Source organism: Protopterus annectens, chromosome 9.part0 (assembly GCF_019279795.1).
Source record: "Protopterus annectens isolate FY-2018-M chromosome 9.part0, PAN1.0, whole genome shotgun sequence".
Classification (NCBI taxonomy): Eukaryota; Metazoa; Chordata; order Ceratodontiformes; family Protopteridae; genus Protopterus; species Protopterus annectens.
In genome coordinates, this window is record NC_056743.1 from 298,026,240 (window position 1) to 298,048,342 (window position 22,103).

Sequence of the window (22,103 nt, forward strand, 5' to 3'; positions counted from 1 at the left end):
GACAAGATGGATAGCAGCACCTTTAGGCATCACTAACTGTAATGAATCAAATAATTTTTTTTCCCCTCACGAAACTCATTCTGGTCTCACTGAAAACTTGTCTTATCTCATATAAAGCATCAGGTGAAACAAATCTCTTTAGCATGAATATTTTCTTCTAAACCTGATTACTCGGTCAGGAGAAATTCGTGAACAACAACAATCCTCCCTGCAATGTATGTTCTTCTGACTGAGATTCCCTGTTAGAAAAAGAAGGAATGATTTTCCTTATCTTGCCAGAAGAAACAGTAGCCAAAGAAAAAGCATCAGATTCCTTGTCAAGTCCCAATAAATTTGCCACAGCCGTACAAACAGAAACAGGATTATGATAGTTTTCCCTCATTAAACACACACAACTCTTGAAAACAGACTCTTGTTAAGCATATTGGCCTCAGCTTCGACCTGCTCTTCCCATGCAACTGAAGATTCTTCACCTTCCCCTGATGCCTGCAAAACTGTCTCTTCCTTGCCCTCCAAGGGCAGTGGATTTGGCTATCCCTCTCATACCTCTCAACCATACCGAATTCCTCTGTATTTCCCATTTTGAGAGGTGAACTAATAGGGTGCCACGAATTTCCGAGTGGCACCTTTAAGTCCCAATTTTTTTTTTTTATTTTACTTTCATTTTTTTAAGTTACGGTATATATGCTCCACAATGAAAAACTGACTTAGACAACGCACCACCTAAGTAACAGAAGACTACCACATAAGTTGCTGGTAGCTGTTTCTTTGCACACAGGAATATTCTTCAAAGTCGTTATATATATATTTTTTTTTTTTAATACCATACTTCACACCAGTTTGGGTCTTATCTGTCGGCAGCTGAAACAGCTTTCTTTATTATGTATTATTTTTTCTTATTTGCTAGTTGCTACTAATATCTTAAAATCAATAGAAACTACTGCTGCAGACTTGCGGAGTTCACCTAGGCAAGGAAATCATTTGCAAAGGGTGCATCGGAACTTGCGCACATTCTCTGAGTGCATCTCAATGCTTGCAAAAAATACATGCATCAATTTCAAAAGTTTAGTAAACAAAATCAGTTTGATCGCTGTGTGTGTGTGTGTGTGTGTGTGTGTGTGTGTGTGTGTGTGTGTGTGTGTGTGTGTGTGTGTGTGTGTGTGTGTGTTTGCTCTAAATTGTATGAGTTGGTACAAATTTAATCCGGATTAGCAAGCACTATCAGGATGTATTAAAATGTATGCATTGCTGAACAAGAGAATGAAAAGTCAAATCTACGAATATATTTTAGCAAGGCAACAGCAATGATTTCTGGGAGACTGAAATGTGTCTTCGATCGGTACGGTAGTACTCTCTAATTCGCCATCACCCATCAATAGCCAGTACTGTGCTAGGTTAGCATTTTCCATTAAAATATTTTGAGGTATAGCACACTTCACTAAAGGCATATCTTTACATATCCCAAGCTTAGTTTTTCAGCCAATCATTTGTGCGAATGTGGGCCTTACCCATTTTTTAGTTTTGCCTCTACCAATCCAACAGACAGCGATGCCCATTTTTTTAACAAGTTATTAAAACCACTATTTCCACTTTTAATGTCTAATCTTTTGAAGGTGGTTGGTGGGTCAGCATTGTATTGATTGATGTGATTATCAAGCCAGTGATCTGACAGGCTTGGTGAACAATGCTCGCAGTCTTAACCAATGAGAAAAAAGCAACTCGCTTAAGCAAATGAGTGGATCATTTTTTTTTTCTCTGCTGGGTGCGCAAGGAATTTCAAATTTTTTTTTTATGGAAAACCAAAATGATAATGTTGGATAAGAGCCCAGAGGAGTTGTGCTTAATGAAAATTTTGTTCCAGCCAAATATAGGAGTTGAGATACTTTGTTTTGCATTAAAAATTGGATAAAGAAATGACAGATAATGGGGTAGTGAACACAGAAACCTGAGGTAAAGTTAAGCTTCTGTCCTCCTGTTTTGCTTGCCTTCCTGACATTTTTGAGACCACATGGCTTTAAGTGGAAAGGTGGGAATTTAGAATGCATTTCATTGATAACATGTTTCTGGTGAGCTTCATGCATGACAGTGCTTCTGCCTTTTGTATGGTTTAACCGAATGTAGAAGACTGGCAGAAAAGGTAGAAGCACTGTGCGCATTTTGTCTCTTGTGCTATGGTTGATCTGTCAAGCATAGATAGTAATTCTAGCTAGCTGTTTTTTCCTTATGGCTTGGTGGAGTTACATCCCTATTCCTTGCACTTCTTGCTCCAAAACCATTTGATCACATAGTGTCGAATTTACGTATTATTTCCTTTATGTGCTGTTGTGTTCTACTCTCCCAGTTAGTAAGGTTTTACAGTAAAGATGTGTGCACAGGTAACAATATATCGCCTTTGTAGCAAGTAAATAACGTCACCTGATTAGCTTTGTACATCATGTGACTGAGGACCTGTGCATGACAGACTTGACATCTTCTCTTGCTTTACTGAATATACACCGTTTATATAATTGCCACCAATAGCCACTGTATTGTTAGCACCCTCTCGACCCCACGATGTAAAATACTGAAGTGTACTTTGTTTGGTACCATAATTATTTCTGAAGTTAGGGAACGTCACTACTTGCTAACCACTTGTTAAGTGGTTTCTTTTGGTTTGTAGTACTTTTCTCTTTGTTATAGATCTTACCCCTTTATTTTCATAGTTCGGGAAAAGCATATGCTTAAGGGAAGGGCAAGGGCAACCCAATTAGTTGATTTTTTTAAATGCTGGTACTATTAACTAAGAGCAAATTGACATGTGTTTTCTGAAAACAAAACATCTGTAACTGTAGTGACTATTTGCTGATTACAGTCCACTACTTTTTCACCAAAAATAAAGTCCGATTTTTAGGAGGGCAGGACAAATAGTGGTTGAGCCAAAATTGCGAACAGTTGAGAACATGGTTGGGTTACATGTTTAGGGAAAGTGCCATTCTTTTGTGAGAGAGCTTTGATTTCTGTAGTAGATACCAGTTAGTTACTCCTTTTAAAAGTAGTATGGGTTCTGCACTGTGTTGTACTTTTAAAGGGGGTGGATGCTGCAGTCTTGAGAATGTCCTCTTTGGCTGAGATACTGAGTAACTATTAACCTGTTATCAGTTTGCCATCCATTCATTCCTTAATGCAATATTACTAGCTTATCATTTTTTAATGTAACATAGGCAATTTATTCCTCAAGGGAAACAGGCACTTTATTTGTAAATGAAACAATGAAATATAAAGTTGTTTGCTAGCAGCAACCTCTTCATTAGTTACAGATCTCTTTAATGTGGTGGAATTATTTAGATGACTTTTGCTTCTGCAGAGATTGTGCATATTTACTGATACTGGTGGAAAGTGTGAGTACACTTTTGAGAAATAAATATTCTGAATTGGGCAGTTTTGTCATTATTGGTTCATGCACTTTGTTTCATTGTTTACTGGAAAAATGTTGAAAACAATAAATTTAAAATGTGCTCTAACAAGTGTGTTGTATTGTATGAGGAATATAATTTAATACAGTCAGGAAGGTGTATCAAAGAACACATGCATGTTTCATGTGCAAGGGGCCTATGATTTGAAAATAACCCAAAGGTAATCTTTATCCACCACTGGCCAGATGCAAATGGGTTTCAGTGCTGTTTCAATGAATGTGAGTTTCAAGGACAGAGACGTTTTAATGCTAAGTCTATTTTCATTGTGATACTGTATTGCTTTGCTCAGCAGATGTCTATCAGTGTTTGTGCTATAAAATATAATATAAAAGTTTTAAATGAAATCCAAATAATTATTGTAGAAGTAAAGCAGTATGCGCATTACAGTGTTTATGATAAATGGGGTGAAATAGCCAATAATGGTACATTGGAATGGCTGCAGGGATGAGGCTCTGTATGGGGGGCCCCATTCGACCATGATTTTGTGAGGGGGGGGTGGCAAACTTAAAGACAGCCTTGAGCGACACAGTCTCTAGCTACACCACTGATCAGTAGGCCATGGAGAATGCGTTTTGGAGGTCCTAGCAAACTAAAATATTCTTTTGCTAAGATTAGAATATTGCCTACCATTAAATGCCCTACTATTACCACAAAACCCACATACCGCATGTCAACAAAAACAAAATCCTAAGGTTTATTATCTTCTCCTTTCCTAGTGAACATAATTTCTACACATTTCAACAAAAAAAATGTTTATCATTTACTACAGGGACTGGGGCCATATTTTGGTTGTCTGTTTTTCAGTTTGCGTTCGAAAGTTGGCATCCCACAATTCCATTGGAGTGGGTGGGGTTACATAATTATGTACGTAAATGTTATGTTAATCAGCATACAGATTTGTACCTATTTTTCATGGGACTTTGTCGAGATTTTTGATGTTTCCAGGTTGAGAGGTATGATCCCACTGTCTTTGGTGGCTGAAAAAGCAATGCCAAGATGACTTGGTGTAAAATATGGGTGGTCTGCAGAACAAGTGGCCACAGCAGAGTCACCGACAAATTGTTGGGGCAGAATAGGAGTCAGCCTAACATCTGCAGACTCCTCTATATCTTTCTTCTTTTTGTGTGCAGGGGAAAGCACTACTACTTAGACTGGAGATTGCTCCAAAGATAAGCTGAGGAAGAGACTTCAAAAACAGGCAACAGAGCCTGGACAAGTCTGTAAAGTATAAGGTAGAGAACAAGTGCTTCTGATATAAGTAAACCACTTACAGTCCTTTACAATCACAGTATTCTGCTTGAAACACACAAAACTTTACAGTCTAAGTAAACTGTTAGTCAAATGTATAACTTTTCTTCACAGAAAGTTCATACAAGCAATTACATAACAACTCCCTTTGAAATGCAATGGCAGAACAAATGTATTCAGTTTCCCAGATAAACACACTCATTTTCACAGAAACACAAATGTTCTTCATAAAACAAATAGATAGTGGAAAGCTTATCCCAATGGTGACTTATCTGCCCAGCTCTTGAAGATCGCTAGCGGAATGACAGTTTCACAGGGCTCACCAAAGGAGTGTTTTCTTTATTGGCAAAAATACTCTGAAGCTTTTTGTTCTCCAACTGTATTTTTATGGGGCTCTGCTTAAGCTCCTGACAGCTGGAACATGTGAAAGGCACCCTTAGCCATGAGCAGCTGGACAGTTGCAGGGGGGTAGAACCCATATACTTAGGTTAAAGCAATAATGTTCTGTGTTTGCACACCCAAAAAATTATGATTTTTTGCTGAAAAAAAGCCATATATATGTGGTATAGTAATAGGTCATTTGATACACAAGGGCCTTGAAGGGACAGTTAGGTCCTTTCTTCTATGAGCCTCTAAATGTATGAAAAATATGTTTTTATTTCTGTAATTATTTTTATTACTATTATTATTTTGTTCTTCTGTTACCAGGGATAAAAAATCAAAAGGGAAAGAACTGCATTATTCTTCTAAGTAGATTTCAGACAGTCTTATCACTTCTGCTCCGTTAATTCCTCCCCCAGTTGTCTTTTGCCAAATGTTATACTGCCTGAATCTGTCCACAAACATATTGTGAGCACTTTAATGCGGGACAGATGATGTACCTCCTCTTATTTACTCTGCACTCATGTAATTTCTCAATGGGGCATTACCCATGTGTAATATCATTTACCTTTTTTTGATCCACTTTATGCTTCTTACTTGTAAACAGAAGTGTAGGATTTGCATGTCAAGTAGGAACCTACAGCAGCTCATTCTTAATATCAAAATGTTTTCCTATATTGACAAAGGTTCATAGGTTCATAGATTCATATTAGACTAACTGCCCTTGTGGGCCATTTTAAGTCTAGCCAGTTACCCCAAGTGAGAATCAAACCCTGCACCTTGTCTCTGTAAGGTAAACACCTTAACCATTAAGTGAAACCTCCCCACCCAAGAATTGGTTTATGTCTGTCCCATGCACTACTGAACTTTGCAACTGTTCTTCATTCTACAGTTTTCATTGGGAGTTGTTCCTTGTATATTCAACTCCATTTGTTGAAGAAAATTCATAGTTGTGCCATTCTTCCTCGCTTTTTAACTTGTATTCCTTTCCTGTTATATAGTCTTCTGAAATATGACAACTTCTTGTCATTCCCCAATCCCCTCTTTCTCAGTGCATAGCTCTTAAATTTCTTCATTAATCATAACTGCTGTACTCATTAGTTCAGGTCTCTTTCCTTCATTTATTTCAGAATTCTTTTTTGGCAGTTGTATGGAGACAGTAAAGTATCTCTGCTTATATAGTCTCTCATAAGAAATGTCTTTGTCATAATTTATTATGATGAGTTAGTTGGAGATTACTGAGCAAATTTTAATGTGTTAAGATGTTTACTGTGGTTTTCATATTTATTGTTATTATCGTAATCACTATTATTTTCTAAACACTTGCCCTGTTGAGAGCCTTCATGTTGGCAGACTAATCAGGATACACCAGGCTTCTCCATCTCCAGCAAAAGTCCACAATATATTCTGTGGAACCCGCAAATGTTCTCAGTCGAGCTGGTAGATATAACCCTCCAACTTGTCCTATGTTTGCCCAGGGGATTCCTGTCAGTGGGCTGTGACTGGAATACTTTCCATGGAGGTACCCAGGAGATATATATATATATATATATATATATATATATATATATATATATATATATATATATGTGCATACGGGTCTACTTCTACTCGCTGACAGCCCATTTCACTGAAATCCATTTGGTTGACAGCTCATTTCATTGACAAACATTCTAGGTGGGGGGCTGCGCCCCCCACACACCCCCAACTATATATAACAACTCCACAGTCGCACAACAGTGGGGAGGGGGGTAAAACCCAGGTTTTTGCCTTGACTACTTTTGTCAATGAAATGAGCTGTCAACCAAATGGGTTTCAGTGAAATGGGCTGTCAGCGAATAGAAGTAGACCCGTGCATACATACATACAAATATTTCAAATATGGGCAATATGGGCAATAATGCATATAATATCCCAATATACTAAAACAGTTGTTCCCATAATGTGTCTAAGCTGTTCTTAAAAAATATCTAAACTACTGCTTGCTTTAATGAATTTGGTAGTCTATTCCGTGAAGGATGTGATAAATATCCTCATAAGGTACCCAAACCAGTTCAACTGATTCTTCCTTACCTGGATGTGTGTGCCCCACTCACCTGCAGAAGATTATCCAGTCTTCTAGGAAATAACCATGACTTTGTTCCAGTTTGGAAAGTGCTGATTTTAATCACATATTTCTCCAGAGTATACCAAAAAGCACAGTTACTTGAAGATAACATGACAAATTTAAACATCACACATGCAGCCTGTATATTCTCCAGACTATACACTATGCAGACATTGGCTGCACCATGATATTCTGTTCATGAAAATCACAACCAGAAGGGGAGAGAGAACACATCTCTGAAGATGCCCCATGCCCACTTCAACAGGTCCGTCTTATCTCTGAGAATGCAGGCTAAATTCGTACTCCTCAAACGCAGGCACTCTTTGATGTGTTACTGTCTCTGAGACTCTGTGCTGTTGTAGTACTTCTGTTAAGACAATCCAGAGTACAGCAGTAGGTCCTAAGGTTTCCATCTTCAGAAGCACTGATAACCTTTTGGCTACAAAAACTGAAAACTTCAAGCAACTAACATCCAAACACACTTAATCACAAAACAAATGTTGTAAGTAAAACACACAACAATTTTAATTGCCAGTCAGTTAAAAAAATAAATAAATAATACAAATGGTTAATCACTTTTTTCCCAAACAAACTAAGATGGGCTTCTTCAGAACCAAAACTTTACTGATATCACTTTCATAAATAACTCCTTCAGTAACGCATAACGTGCCACATCACTTTTTATGCACCATTACACTTTGTAAGAATTAAGTTTTAAAATGCAGTTAACACATAAATCTTAATGTAAACCAGGTGGGTTATAAGTAGTGTTTTTACTTGCCAGAATAATTTTGTAGCTTATAGCAACCCAGTGAAAAGTTCTTAGGTTAATAGATATCCTCTCGAGACCAAAAAATAAAAAATAAAGTACAGGATTCCTCGATGTGTTTAAAAAGGGAGTTGGCCTTAGATCTTCTTTTAATGTCATAATTACATTTATAAATTTCATCATTAATATGCTTTTCTGTCTTCCCAATGTAAAATTCTGGGCATTTCTGACAGAGAATTGCATACACTACTCCCTTTTGATTCATAATTAAAGTAAGTCTTTCCGTCCGTGAACACAACTATAATGGACTATCTCCACCTGGATGCCTTCTAAAATATGTGAATATTGATTACATTTATAAGAAGCCATATGGTGTCTGTCACATGCCAGACTATCCCAAGGAGGTTTTAAATAGTTTTTAAAACTCATCCCTTTCTTGAAAACAGCTCTAGGTTTAAAATCAACAATCTTACTTGTGTCACTTTCCAGGCCAAATATATGCTATTTGTTTTGTTACAATTTCTTTGCTATAAGTGTCAACATTAAGATTAATAAACAAGGCCTGCAAATAAGTAGTATCGTTTTCCGTCACCCCAAATTGGTTTTCAAATGAGTATAGCTTACCAGTCAGTGGGTAATAGTCCTTTCCTTTCTTTTATTCATAAGCTCAGTAACTATCAAGTCAAGAAATATATTAAGATAACCTCTGTTTATGAACTTTTTTCAATACCATCACCTTATAGTTAAATAAGTTATTGTCTGACAGCATTCTGGCCAGACATCCCATTTGGCCTTTTAGCAATTATCTTTTTTGGTAATGGGGGTGGTAACTAGTAAAGTGGGGAAAGGAAGTAGAATAAGTAGGTTTTCTACATAAGTTGGATATTTTTCTTTGTTAATGGTATTCTTCATAATTTGGATGTCCAAATAACACAACATTTTTATATGTAAAGCTTAAAAACAAAATGGTTAATTTTTAACATTGATGTATACAAAAAAACTTTTGACATTGCATTACATCCCTGATAAAAAAATGCAAATATCATTGAGAAATTTAGTGTGCAATTTCTAATATGTAGCAAACTTGGAATTATAAACACATTTTCTTCCCTACTACACCATTACAATATTAGCAAAACCCAGGGAGCAATACGCACCCATAGCCAGCCCAATTTTTTAATACCTTCCAGTAAAATATACAAAATTAGTAATCAAAACAATTTGCATAAATTTAGTAACTAAGTTAACATCTATCTCAGACAAAGTACTGTGCATGACCAAGAATTCATAAAACCACTCAGTTGTAATCTTGTGTGGAATTACAGTAAAAAGATCTTTGATGTCAATAGTTGTAAAAAGTAAATTATCATCATAAACATTAGGTGAAAGTTTTTTCCAAAGCCCCAAGCATCCTTTAGAACATAGGCTAGGGAATCATAAATACATTTTTTTAGTTTAATATCAGTAAATTTCTCCAACAGATGTGTTTTGGACCTTCTGGCATCCATTGTGGGGTGAAGGGGTGGATATTTCCAAATCCTTGTGGATTTTATGTGCCCAAATGTACCTTGCAAGTGGCAGTTGAGACCAATAACTAAAAAAGAAACTGCCTTGAGCCGTAGAAACAGAATCCTACCATGAATGTTTCTGTTTTTGAGGTTTGTGGCAGTTTCATTTTTGGATTTTTAGATATCCCAAAGATAGATGGTATCTTATGTTTGATACATACCTCTCAACTGTTCAGATTTTCACAGAATGTCTAGATTTTTGCCTTATATTTTTGGTCTATTCCTCGCAAAGTTAATGGTTTTCTTGCAAATCACCGAGGACTGAAGTCACTAAATAATGACATAAATTTGAGTTTCAGATTTGATATCCTTCAGAAAGTCCATGCTAACACAAATCATGTTATTCTAGCAGATTCCTAAACTTATAAGAGCAATATTTAAAATCTGTCCCTACTTTTGGGCCTTTGTCCCTCCATTATTTTAGGCTTTGTCTAGATTTCTTGCACTAAGAGGTTGAGAGGTATGGTTTGATAACTCACAAAAAATTTGCATGTCCTGCATTCATACTCGTCTTGGGTAAACAGATTCTATACCAATTGATCTATTTTGTAATGTGCGAGTAATAGAAACCACTCCATACTTATGAAATAAAAAAGACTTAGCATTTTGTCAACATAATCTAAGTGGTTCGTTATCAGTAATCAGTAATCCTTTGCCCTTATGGGGTTTCATAATTCTGGTATCAGTGTCCCTACACACTTAAGCAGGTGCCACTCACTATTAGTCAAGTTGTACCAGAACTGCCTGCTTTTGTTTTACTTGTCAACATCCTCCTACATCCTCTCAAATATAAGTACAAGGAGCTAGGGAGAAAAGTTAAAAATATTGTGCCTGTACAACTGTTGCAGTTGTGGTCCAGTGGTAGTTCCAGTTTTATGATGCCAAAATGTCAAATTCAATTTAGGTTTAAATAACCTAAAGTCTAATAATGCTTTGGTTTCCTCTGCCCTTGTAGTAGGAACAAAGGTAAGTCCTGTTTGGAAAAAGCTGGCGTGTTCTTTTCCATAATCACTATAATTGTAGATCTTAAAGTCCTATTTGTCATTAAATGTAATTTTAACTCCTTCTATATCCTCCTGCCCTGGTCTCCCACATAGCTTTTGGCTACAACTCCTTGTTACTACCTGAACTACTGAGGTTTTGAAAGGGTCATTTCAGGCTCCATGTATCCAAAATTGGAAGGTATTTAGAATCTCTTTTTGAGGAAGTACTCATCCTGCACAGAAATATTGGCTAGGTATTCTCATGGCACAGTCACTATCTGTTGGATTTCTGTCCAGCACAGCACAGCTAACACAATTTGCCACTAACAGATGACCTGCTGACAGCTCAGCATTTCTCCTGACCTAAATGTCCAAAATGTATGGTCTCATGTCTAATGACATGAGCACAAAATGGATCACTGATGACTTACATAGGGTACTCTGGTATTAAAAACACTTATGGTCACCCTATTGTTTGAACTGGCACTCCATGACTTGTGTAAAAGTCCAGACATAATTCACTCCTTTGATTTAGACCAGGCAGTCCATACATCCTAGCCATATCCTCCATGTATGTCTATCATTCCCTACATGGGCACTTTCTCCACATAGAAATACAGATTCTGTAGGCACTCCCTATCACACTCAAAGTTTGTAAGAAGGTCAAATATCCTATATGTACATATGCATAGGCAGCAGATAAAATGTTCCTTTCTGAAATTTGCAATTCAGATAAGCTTTCCCTCTCATTTACTGGCACAAACTCCAACTGAATACCTCCCAGAAATGGCCTTGCGAATATCCCTGCCTAAGGCTTTTCTTGAGGGTTCAGATTTGAAAGATGTCTGATTCCAGAATCAGTGTTTTGTGTAAAGTTAAGCCTAGCTCAGTCTAGGTTTTTACATTTCAATCTCTCATATGCACTCTACCTCTCCTCATATCAGACTATTTCTGTTCTTGACCTTATGCCAGCCCATTTTTAATATCAATGAAATCACGATGTTCCAAATATGCTTCTGTATTGTACCTGTACATGCTGTATGCCCATTTTTTGTAATCTAACTTGCACTACATATGTTTGCCACTTTTCCAGACTAGGAACTACCTCAAAACTGCTCCTTGAATGGTTTTATTCATTTTGTAAAGAAATAAATGCTGATGTTCTGTATATATATATATATATATATATTTATATATATATATATATATATATATATATATATATATATATATATATATATATATATATATATATATATATATATATATATATATATATATATATATATATATATATATATATAGTAACTACACTTTAAAAAACAGGTTATACTGATTAACATTTATTTATTTATTTTAATCCAGGTAATGAAAGACATGTGCAAACAGGGTTACCGAGATGCACTGGACTTTCTTAAGAAAAATGGTAAGCTACTATTCTAAGATACACTCTCAACTGTTTGTTATTGAAACCTGCCGGAGCAGGATTTCCAAGTAATGCATACTGTCACTTTCTGACAACTAAAATAATTCTGAATAATTCATTTGCTTTAAAGAATTAAGAAAAGTACAGTAAGAATGTATTTTTGTGTCTTACTTATGTGCCATTTTTGGAACTATCTGTTGAAGCTTCTCCATGTAGTCTTGTAATGTAGCAAACATCTTTTCTGTCTGTTACTGTAGTTAAAATATGTTTCTGTTACTCTAGATGACACGTTTATAAATTCATAGCAGCACTGCCCTGCTGCATGGCAGACTGAAGAAAATAACTGCTGTCTGTATCCTGTTCTTGTCAAGTATATCTTCTTCTTCTTCTTTTGGCTTTTCCCAGTTAGGGGTCGCCACAGCAGATCACCTGTCCACTCATGATTGGCAGTAGAGTTTTACGGTGTCGAGTTGCCAGCCCGGCACCCAACCTTCCACAGAAGGCACACACATGCACACACATACCTATGGCCAATTTAGAATGTCCAATCCACCTACAGCATGTCTTTGGGATGTGGAAGGAAACCAGAGCACCCGGAGGAAACCCACACAACCACAGGGAGGACATGCAGACTCCGCACAGAAGGCATCCCAGCTGAGGATTGAACCAGAGAATCTCTTGCTGTGAGGTGACAATGCTAACCACTGCACCACCGTGGCCACCCATATAACTTAAGCAAAAATACACAAAGTGTGGAAATTACTAGCTAAAGAGCTTTGTAAACAGTTTGTTTTATATGTTTATATTGCCAGTAAATCACAGTGCTTAGAGTAGCCTTTGTTTCTGATGCTTCCCTATATAAAGGGGTTGTCTCAATTTCTCTTTTATTATTTATTATAATTATTTATTGTTATTTGTTTACCAGGTAGGTGAGCTGGTCTGTTGACCCTTATCAGTGACATCCTGGGCTCATAGAGTAAAGTAATATATCAATTTACCACCAGCATAAGAGTTGGATTCAGACTGTTACTGTGAATAATACGTTTATATAGAGTCTTCATTGCTAAGCTTGCCATTCGTACAAAATAAGTACTGCTCATATAATATTAACAAATGGAAATATCTGGGTACCAATTTAAGAATTAAACATCACAAAAAGATTCAGGAGATTCAGATCTGAAATAAATCACCAGGTTTCCAAGTTTTACAGTCTGTTTATAGTTTTAATACCAACAAAATACATGGTAACAAATGTTACAATACATATTACATATGCAACAACTTGCATGGATCATGCAATCCCAAATAAAACCAAGACCCAATCCTCCAAAGGCAGACGTCCTGTCTGGTGGACCCCAGCCATAAACAAACTATACAATAGAAGGAGGAAGCAACTACATGATAGAGCAAAATCCCTAAAAGGCAAGGCATCTGTGATCAGTATTAGCAAAAAACTACGGGCACTCATAAAATCGTCTAAGGCCAGCTTCGAGAGAAAAATTGCACAGGACACTAAGGATAATCACAAGGCTTTCTTTAGTTATGTTAGGAACCTGGGTGGGAATTCCCAGATATGCTCAGAATTAGTCCAAAATGACAAAAAATACACCGAACCCACAGACATTGCCAACATCCTAGCTGACAGGTTCAGTGCAAACCACCCCCCCTCCCCACCAAAAGGGTGAATATCTATCCCAGCAGAGTGCTGCCCTCTGACATCTCAGATGCTCAGGTAAGAGCCACACTCTCCATAGCAAAAAACACAGCACCAATGGGACCAGACGGTGTCCCAGGCTGCGTCCTACATGAACTCCAAGAAGAGCTAAACCCAAACATAAAACTACTGTTCAATCTCAGCCTTACTACAGGATATGTACCCAAAGAGTGGCGTACAGCAACAGTGGTCCCTCTCCACAAAGGTGGTGCCTCAACGGATCCTGGAAACTATCGCCCCATAAGCCTGACTAGCTTGTTCTGCAAAGTTATGGAAAGGATCATCATGGACCTCATAAATAAAGATATTCGGGGCCTACAGACACTGGATCCTACTCAGTTCGGCTTTGTTAAGGGCAGAACCTGCCTCTTAAACCTGGTTGATTTCTTTGAAACAGTCACCAAGGCCATTGACGAGGGGAAGGTGGTCCACACAGCCTACCTGGACCTCGCAAAAGCCTTCGATACAATACCCCACTCTGGCATTATAGATAAGCTCACCAGCTTAAATATAAACCCCTATGTCACTAGATGGGTTGCAAACTGGCTCAAGGACAGAACCCACATGGTTAGAATTGCTGGAGCCATGTCAGACTCCAAACCAGTTACAAGTGGCATCCCACAAGACTCAGTCCTGGGACCTCTCTTGTTCGGTATATATTTCTCGGAGGTACAGGCAAACACAGAAGGACTGTGGCTGACCAAGTTCATAGATGACTGCAAACTGGGCACCATAATCGACTCTCCAGCCGACACAAGCATCCTCCAAAAGGGCCTCATAGAAACAGACAACTGGTGCCAGAGCCATGGCCTCTATCTAAACGCCAAAAAGTGTATAGTCATCCCCTTTGGCGTTTACCACATATTACCACATAGGTGGTAATCCATTAAGTACAGAAGAAGTAATTAGGGACCTGGGGACCCAAGTTGATGGCAATCTCTCATTTGACAACCACGTGGCCAAAGTGGTTAGAAAAACATTTTATATAGTCCACCTAATAATGAAGGGATTCACATCTAGATCAGGGGAGGTCATTGTGCCTCTTTACTCATCCCTCATCAGGCCCATAATTGAGTACAATGCCCCTTTTGGGATGTACCTTACCAGACACCTGCAGCAACTGGAAAGACCCCAAAAGTACCTCACCAAGAGGATCAAAGGGCTCAAACAGATGCCATATACTGCCCGGTTAAAGAAACTCCAGCTCTACTCAGTGGCATACCGCCTGCTCAGAGGCGATCTGTGCCTGACGTATAAAGCCATGTCCAGCCCGGAATTAATGGACATGCTGCACCTCAGAAAATCCAAACCCCATCAAGCTACGCCCTTGAGAGACTTGAACCTCAGCACTGAAATAAATAGGACATGCTGGAGGGACAGATTCATAACCCAGAGGCTCCCTTCACTCTGGAATAAAATCCCAGTCCGGGTTAGGCAGAGTCCCTCATTGACGCTCTTCAAGAGGAATCTTGGTGAGTGGATGGGAGATCGTAGGTTTACCCCGGGTATCACTTCTGTGTCACTGTTAGACAGAGGCACAGTATACTAACCTCGAAAAAGGGCATAGCAAAATTAATTTAAAATGGGTGGCGAAAGCCAAACACACTCTGGCCAGGCTTATAAATGCCCTAGGGCAGATAGCCTAGTATGAACCTATGAACCTATAAACTACTATCATAAATGCTATTTATACATGTAGACATTGTTTGCCACTTGAAATCATCTGTTTGGGGAAAATCGCCACAATATGATATATATATGTGTGTGTGTGTGTGTGTGTGTGTGTGTGTATATATATATATATATATATATATATATATATATATATACATATATACATTGTTTAGACTAAATATTTCCATATTTCCATTTATTAATTAATTAATTATTTTTTGATACTAATTTTGACACTTTTCAGTATTCATTGTGTTATTATGTCACATCGAATTGTTTAATAACACATAACAGGTTGTTATTTCATACACATGATAATCGTTTTATTCATTTGCAGAATGATTTTTTAAAGCTAAGGTTTATGTATATATTTTATAGGGATTTATTTGGAGGTCATCTGTGAACATTTAAGATGTCTACGTGTATTATTTAAATGAATGAATTTTTGTTGGTTAGGAGGCAGAATAGATACACGAATTTTTTGTGTATTTTTTGTGTAATTTAACTTAATTTAATGAAATGTTAGTAGCAAAGTGTAGACAGGAAATACGTAGAGATAATCTACGTCACACATGCGTTGATTGGCATATTTTCTGATACATTGTATTTTAAATTTCATCTGTATACTATTGTCAATGGTCTGAGGAAGCGGCGTTTTATTTGCCGTGAAAGCGCTAACCAAATAAAGGAGTTTTTTAGTTTTTGAACCGAATGGTTTATTTAATACAAATTATTGGTGTTTGCTGGAACCGTATAATGCGATAGAGTCTTTGTTTGCTTGTATGAAAGGCTGGTATAATACGAAGAACTTTACATCTGGTTATTGAAACGTGAGTTACGGGTTTTGGAAGCACCGGGTAACTGATGCGTTACAGAAGTGCATTTACTTATACGGAAGGTTGGTCTGATACGGAAATCCACATATTTGGATATTGAATCGTGAGTCATTGGGCTTGGAAGCACCGGGTAACTGGTGCGCTACAGAGTTTTACTTGCTTATACGGAAGGTTGGTCCTTTACGGAGATCTACATTTTGGACATTGAAACGTGTTTCACTGGGCTTGTCAACAACGAGTAACTGGCATGTTATTTTACATTTCTTTGGCAAATTTTGCATTTGTTTTCACTATGCTCTCCCTGGGATACCTTGGTTTCTACAAATATGTATATATATATATATATATATATATATATATATATATATATATATATATATATAAAGATATATAGATCTAGACTATTTGCTTGACTGAGCAAATGTCCGAATCCATAAAACCTGAACACACTTTAACGAAAGCGCTTTTATCAAAAAAGCGCTTTCATTAAAGCGTGTGGAAAAAAAAAAAAAAAAAACACTTCATTTACATTTTTGCAGGGGGCCACCCACCCCCCCCACTTTAATATTTTTCCTCTGAGACCGCACTACAGTGGGGAAGAGTGAAATTTCTCTTACCCGCACCGTAGTACAGCCTCGGCAACGGTCATACTTATGCAAAAGTGCTGCTTCGATGAATAGCAGTTTCGCATAAGTATGCCCGGCCGTTTGGATTTTGGTCGTTTGCAGAGTCGAGCAAATGTCCTAGATCCATCATATATATATATATATATATATATATATATATATATATATATTTATTTATTTATTATATGAAAGATGTGGAGGAGAGGGAACATTAGACAAAAAGGATACCCTCTATAACATGCTCTAAAGTCAAAGTGTGTGCCCTCCAACCTCACACAGAGGATGGTAATCCTTTGTATCACCACTAGACACCAAGGATTCTGTAAAATATTGGTTAAATGTAAAGTAAAAGGAGGAAGGTTTCAGATCCTGCACGCTTGAGACAGAAAGTAGCAGTATTAACTCCAGCTGTACTCAGTGGCATATCGCTTACTCAGCAATGATCTCTGCCTGACTTACAAAGCCATGTCCAACTCAAAATTGATGGACGTGCTCCACCTAAAGAAATCCAAGTCACTGCGAGCCATTCGCTCTAGTGAGCTAAACCTCGCCACAACAATAAATAGAACATGCTGGAGGGATAGATTCCTCTCACAGAGACTCCCCATGCTTTGGAACAAAATTCCTAACTACGTTAGGCAGAGTCCCTCACTAACACTCTTCAAGAGAAACCTTGACGAGTGGATGGGTAACAGAAAATACACCCCTGGGATCGCTTCATTGGCTCTTCTTGACAGAGGCTCAGTTAATTAATCAATGGGGCGGCAAAAGCTGACACACTCTGGCTAGGCTTATAAATGCCCTCGGGCAGATAGCCTAGTACCTACCTATGAACCTATGAACTCACTACACTAAATGATTAGTTAGTGTAGCATATTTTTGCAGATAATAAGAAGTATAAAACTCTAATCTCAGGTATTATTCAATGACTGCAAGGGTTTGTGAGTTATGGGGCAGGGCACCTGTAATAGGCAGCAGCAGTAGCATCTTGTAAAATCAGGGCAGATAATGAGAGGGATTTGTGTGTCCATGTGTGAGGACGCTTCAGGACAAAACCCAGAAGAACAGTAGATGATACTAAAGAGAAATTGTTTGACATGAATCAGAGGGGTCTATATCAGAACACCAAATGTTCATTCTTTTGAATGTTCTTACATCGACCCCTAGTCAGCGAATGCTGAAAATAGCAAAATGACAGATAACCAAATTTTTTCCTTGGGAAAGAATTCAGTTGTGCGGTTCTGTCGTTTCGCTATTTTCAGCACTGTGGTGGAAAGTTACGGGTTGGGTTCAAGTAAGTGTGTGATTGGGTGTGGGTTAGGTGAGTTAGGGTTAGGGCACGAGAGAGGTATGTGTGTGATTGTGTGGACATGAGGGTTAGGGCAGGTTAGGTGAGTTAGGTTTCGGGCGCAGGTGAGGTGAGTGTGCGATAGTGACGGACCTTAGGCTTAGGGTTTGGGTTAAGGTAAGTGGATAGTTAGTGGTGTTTGTACAGTGTAGTGTAGGGTTAGCTGTAAGATTTTGGGTGTATGTGTGTGGATTGCTGTTTGTTTGGTGTGCTTGTGTTGTGTGTATGTGTTTTGGAATAGCAAATCTTTTTCACTAGGACAAAATTTGCTGTTCTGAATGGTCGATGTTGTCAGCGTTCGCTGATTAGGGGTCGATGTAAGAACATTCGAAATTGTGAACTTTAGGTGTTCTGATATAGACCCGAATCAGAGTAACTTAAAAAAAAACAGCGCAACAGGTGTAGCATCATAATGGCCTTTACGAGCACTAAGGAGAATCGAATTCTGATGACTGGCATTATTTTCAGACTGTAAGGATCATTAATGTTAATAGGCAAGTAAAAAAGTAGGAAGAGACATTGAGGATGTTCTACCAACTCTGGGTCAGGCAAGAGCTGTGTTTGTATGTGTGTGAGAGACATAATTTGTGAATGTGTATTGACATTAGGTAGTTATCTGTGCCAATGAGAAGAATCATAGGTTCATAGGTGCTTACTGGGCTATTGACCCGAAGGTCTTTATAAGCCTAGCCGTGTGTACCCAATATAATTTTAGAGAAACCCGGTATAAAGAATCTTGCCAAAACTCGGGATCTTAGTTAGCAATGACTGCCCATATTTAGGAGGGTCATAGGTGAAATCCCTGTCAAGAATTTATGGTTTCCCATCCAGTCATCCAGACTAACCTTAAAAAGGGTCATAGAGGGCCTCTGTGTATGTGAATTGGTAGCCTGTTCCAGAGGAGTGGCAGCCTCTTAGAGACATATCCATCTCTCTGGCAGGTCCTATTTATTTTGCAGGCCAGGTTAAGGTCCCTGAAGTGGGTGACACTTGTCCCATTTGACTTGCGGATGTGCAGGACCCTGAATTTTCTTATTTAGAAATTTCTGATGTCGCTCAAGTTGCTGCATGTGCCTGGTAAGGGAGCACTGTACTCAGTTACTGGCTTAATGAGGGTTGAATACAAGTGAGTTATGACCTCTTTCGCTCATGATTCTTGATGCAATGCCTTTGCTAATGAGGTGTGTGAAAACATAATCAGAAGATCTTTAGCATACACTTGTCTACCCTTACCATTTTGTACTTGGGCATCCCCCCCCCCCCCCCAGGCAATTTGTCAATTAGTACTAAGTTAACTGCACTTATGGACCATTTTAAACCTAGCCAGTTACCACATGTCAGAATCAAACCCTCCCCCTTGTGCCTGTAAGGTAAGCACCTTAACCATTATGCCAACCTCTCACTTTGCTGTCAGTATTAACTACAGCAGTAAAGTGCTGATTTGCACTCACAGTAGTTATAGTTGATTCTAAGAGATACAAATTAGCTGATAATGAGATCTTTCCTCATTGCAGCTAATGTGATTCTAAATTCCATTTTTATTCATTGTGTAAGCAGCTCCCTTTGGCTGCAGCTGTTACTGCCAGCAGTGTTTTTTTTACTGAATCCCTTGGAATGGATGACACACTATTTACATCATGGTTTACTGTCTTGAGAAACCTAACAGAAAATCTATCAAAAACTGTAATATGAACATACTCATTATTGGATCCGAAAATAGTTTCAATGAAAAACTAAAAGATACAAAGCTTAACAGATATCATTTAGAGGGCGCAAAGCAATTTAATGTCAATTTAGGAGGGAGATGAGAAAAGGTAGTCCTGTGAGTAAGTTAATGAGTGAGGGGATACATGAGAAGAAAATAAGAAAGGGTGGACTATAAAAATCAGGTATAATTATTAGGTGATAGTGAGAACACAAATTAGTTAGAAGACAGTGTGGGTTTAATAGAGTCAGGATGTAAAGAGAGAAAAAAGTAGATACGGGGAGGTAAATTGTAGAAAAGAAGCCACATAGAGAACCCAAGTACTGAGTCAGTAGGACATTTTGTGTAATTTGTGGTAAGGAGAGGAATAGTTGATGGAATGGTTGCTGAAATTGTCTAAGATGTTACTGTGGTACAGATGCTTTAATATTATGAGAAGAGGTTTTTAGCTTATGTTAACCTGTGGATAAGGAGGTGCACAAAACCAGGTTCCCTATGGATACTGCCTTAGAAGAAAGGTAATAGGTTTTGTGCTGCTAATTTGTTTTAGAGGGAAAGGGATGGAGATGTACTTTTGAAACACTATTTAGGAAAAGTGAGTCACCTGCAATATTATTGATTTAATAATGATAAACAGTGACTTATTCACTGCATGTTTATTTCTCTTTGGAGAATATGGGTGGATAATAGATTTTAAAGTAGTACAGTTTTCTGGTTTACCTATATATTTTGGAGTAATTAGCAGCTGAGACCTAGTCATATACTGAGTGAATTCTAACCCAGGAAGCTTTTTAAGTGGATGACAATGAATTCTGAGCAATAGTGTTTCATTTTGAGTTGTAATGATGTATGTAGATTGGTAAGAATTGGGGAGCTATATAGAAAGAGATGACAGTAGGAGTTGGAGGTTTCCTATGACTGTCTTGGGTAAGGAAAACCACATTATATATAAAGGATAAGGTTAGAAAGTTTGAGGACAGTAAAAGGGAGTTAATGAAAATTTTTAATATGATAAGGGCCAGAATTAAAACTTGGGAAAATCCAGAAGTAATGTTAAGAGAGGAAGAGAGATTATTATATTTCACACTAAAGCTTTTATTAGTGCGGTAGCTTATCAGTCACTCACTGGTGAAGAAGCTGAAGATGGAGCATACAGGGAACTTAATTAGGACTGTATGATTTACACAGTTGGATATTTTTCTGAAATCAACAAATTGAGCACCATTGGGGTGGCCTTTGTTAGTATTTGTAAAAAAAAAAAAAATACCATTAGTTTGTGTGATTTCATGGTTTACAAATAAATGTTACTGTTGGGAGAGCAGGTTGTATTGATATACTTTGTTTCTAGTAACATACCCAGATTAGGTAAGAGTGATATGATGGATGTAAGTAGTATTACTAGGTTTACAGCATTTATGTATTGTAATGAATGCAGTTGTTTTACACAGGTTAGGGAATCTGTGCAGAGTGAAGAAGAGATTAAATAAGTTCATAAGTGAGTGGATAATACTTCCCTAAATAATTTCAGGAATGAGAAAAAGAGTTCTGTTTGTAATGGTGTGCTGGTTTCTCTAACAGGAATCTTTTTTCAGGTAGAAGGATGGTTGGATGGCTCAAGTGGTGGTGGTTTAGTGGATGTGCACGATTATTATATGATAGAGAGTTCTTTAGCAAATTATTTATGTATTTATTCACTCTTTGTTGACCAGGTTAATCATACTAGGACACTGGCCTCTGTTTTGGGAAGTCCTGTGTTCGTATTTACACTGAGTAGGGAAATATGGCCAGGGTACTAATGAACTTAAACATGTTTTCTTTTTTCATCTTTTGAGTTTCATGCTTGAACCCTCTGAAAATGCCTGCTGTTTATAATGACATTCCAAAAGATGGCATACAGGTAATTCACACAGGACTTTTTTTTTCCCTCTGCCTTTTTTCTTTGTGCATTCACCATTCACAAAAGGCAAGTTAACTTTAAGGGATTGCATGTACCTGCAGTGATAGTATTGTTTTGGGATAGTAGTTTTGCAACTAAAAATATTATTTAGTGGGGCATGTGGTACTGACAGACAACTAGTATATGTACTTCTTGTAGAAGATAAAATAACACTTACTTTTTCAATAAGTGCTGTGGAATGTTTTACATCTTCCTGAGCTTCCATCAACTCAAGTAGATGGGACGTCAGTTTAAATCTCATCCAAAGAGTGCAATACTCAGTAGTGTAGAACCTCTATTATTCTGTACTGCAGGGTCAGAATTGGAAAA

At 37.7% G+C, this 22,103-nt stretch overlaps 1 protein-coding gene across 1 annotated transcript in view; it reads left to right on the forward strand.

Moving 5' to 3' along the window:
• The window catches only part of PNPLA2 (patatin like phospholipase domain containing 2), a 930,557-nt gene that overhangs the window by 808,012 nt on the left and 100,442 nt on the right, over positions 1-22,103 (forward strand). Inside the window, exon 5 of the mRNA XM_044082880.1 lies at positions 11,874-11,934. Within this exon, the coding sequence (XP_043938815.1) occupies positions 11,874-11,934 (61 nt within the window). The remainder of the gene's footprint in view (positions 1-11,873; positions 11,935-22,103) is intronic.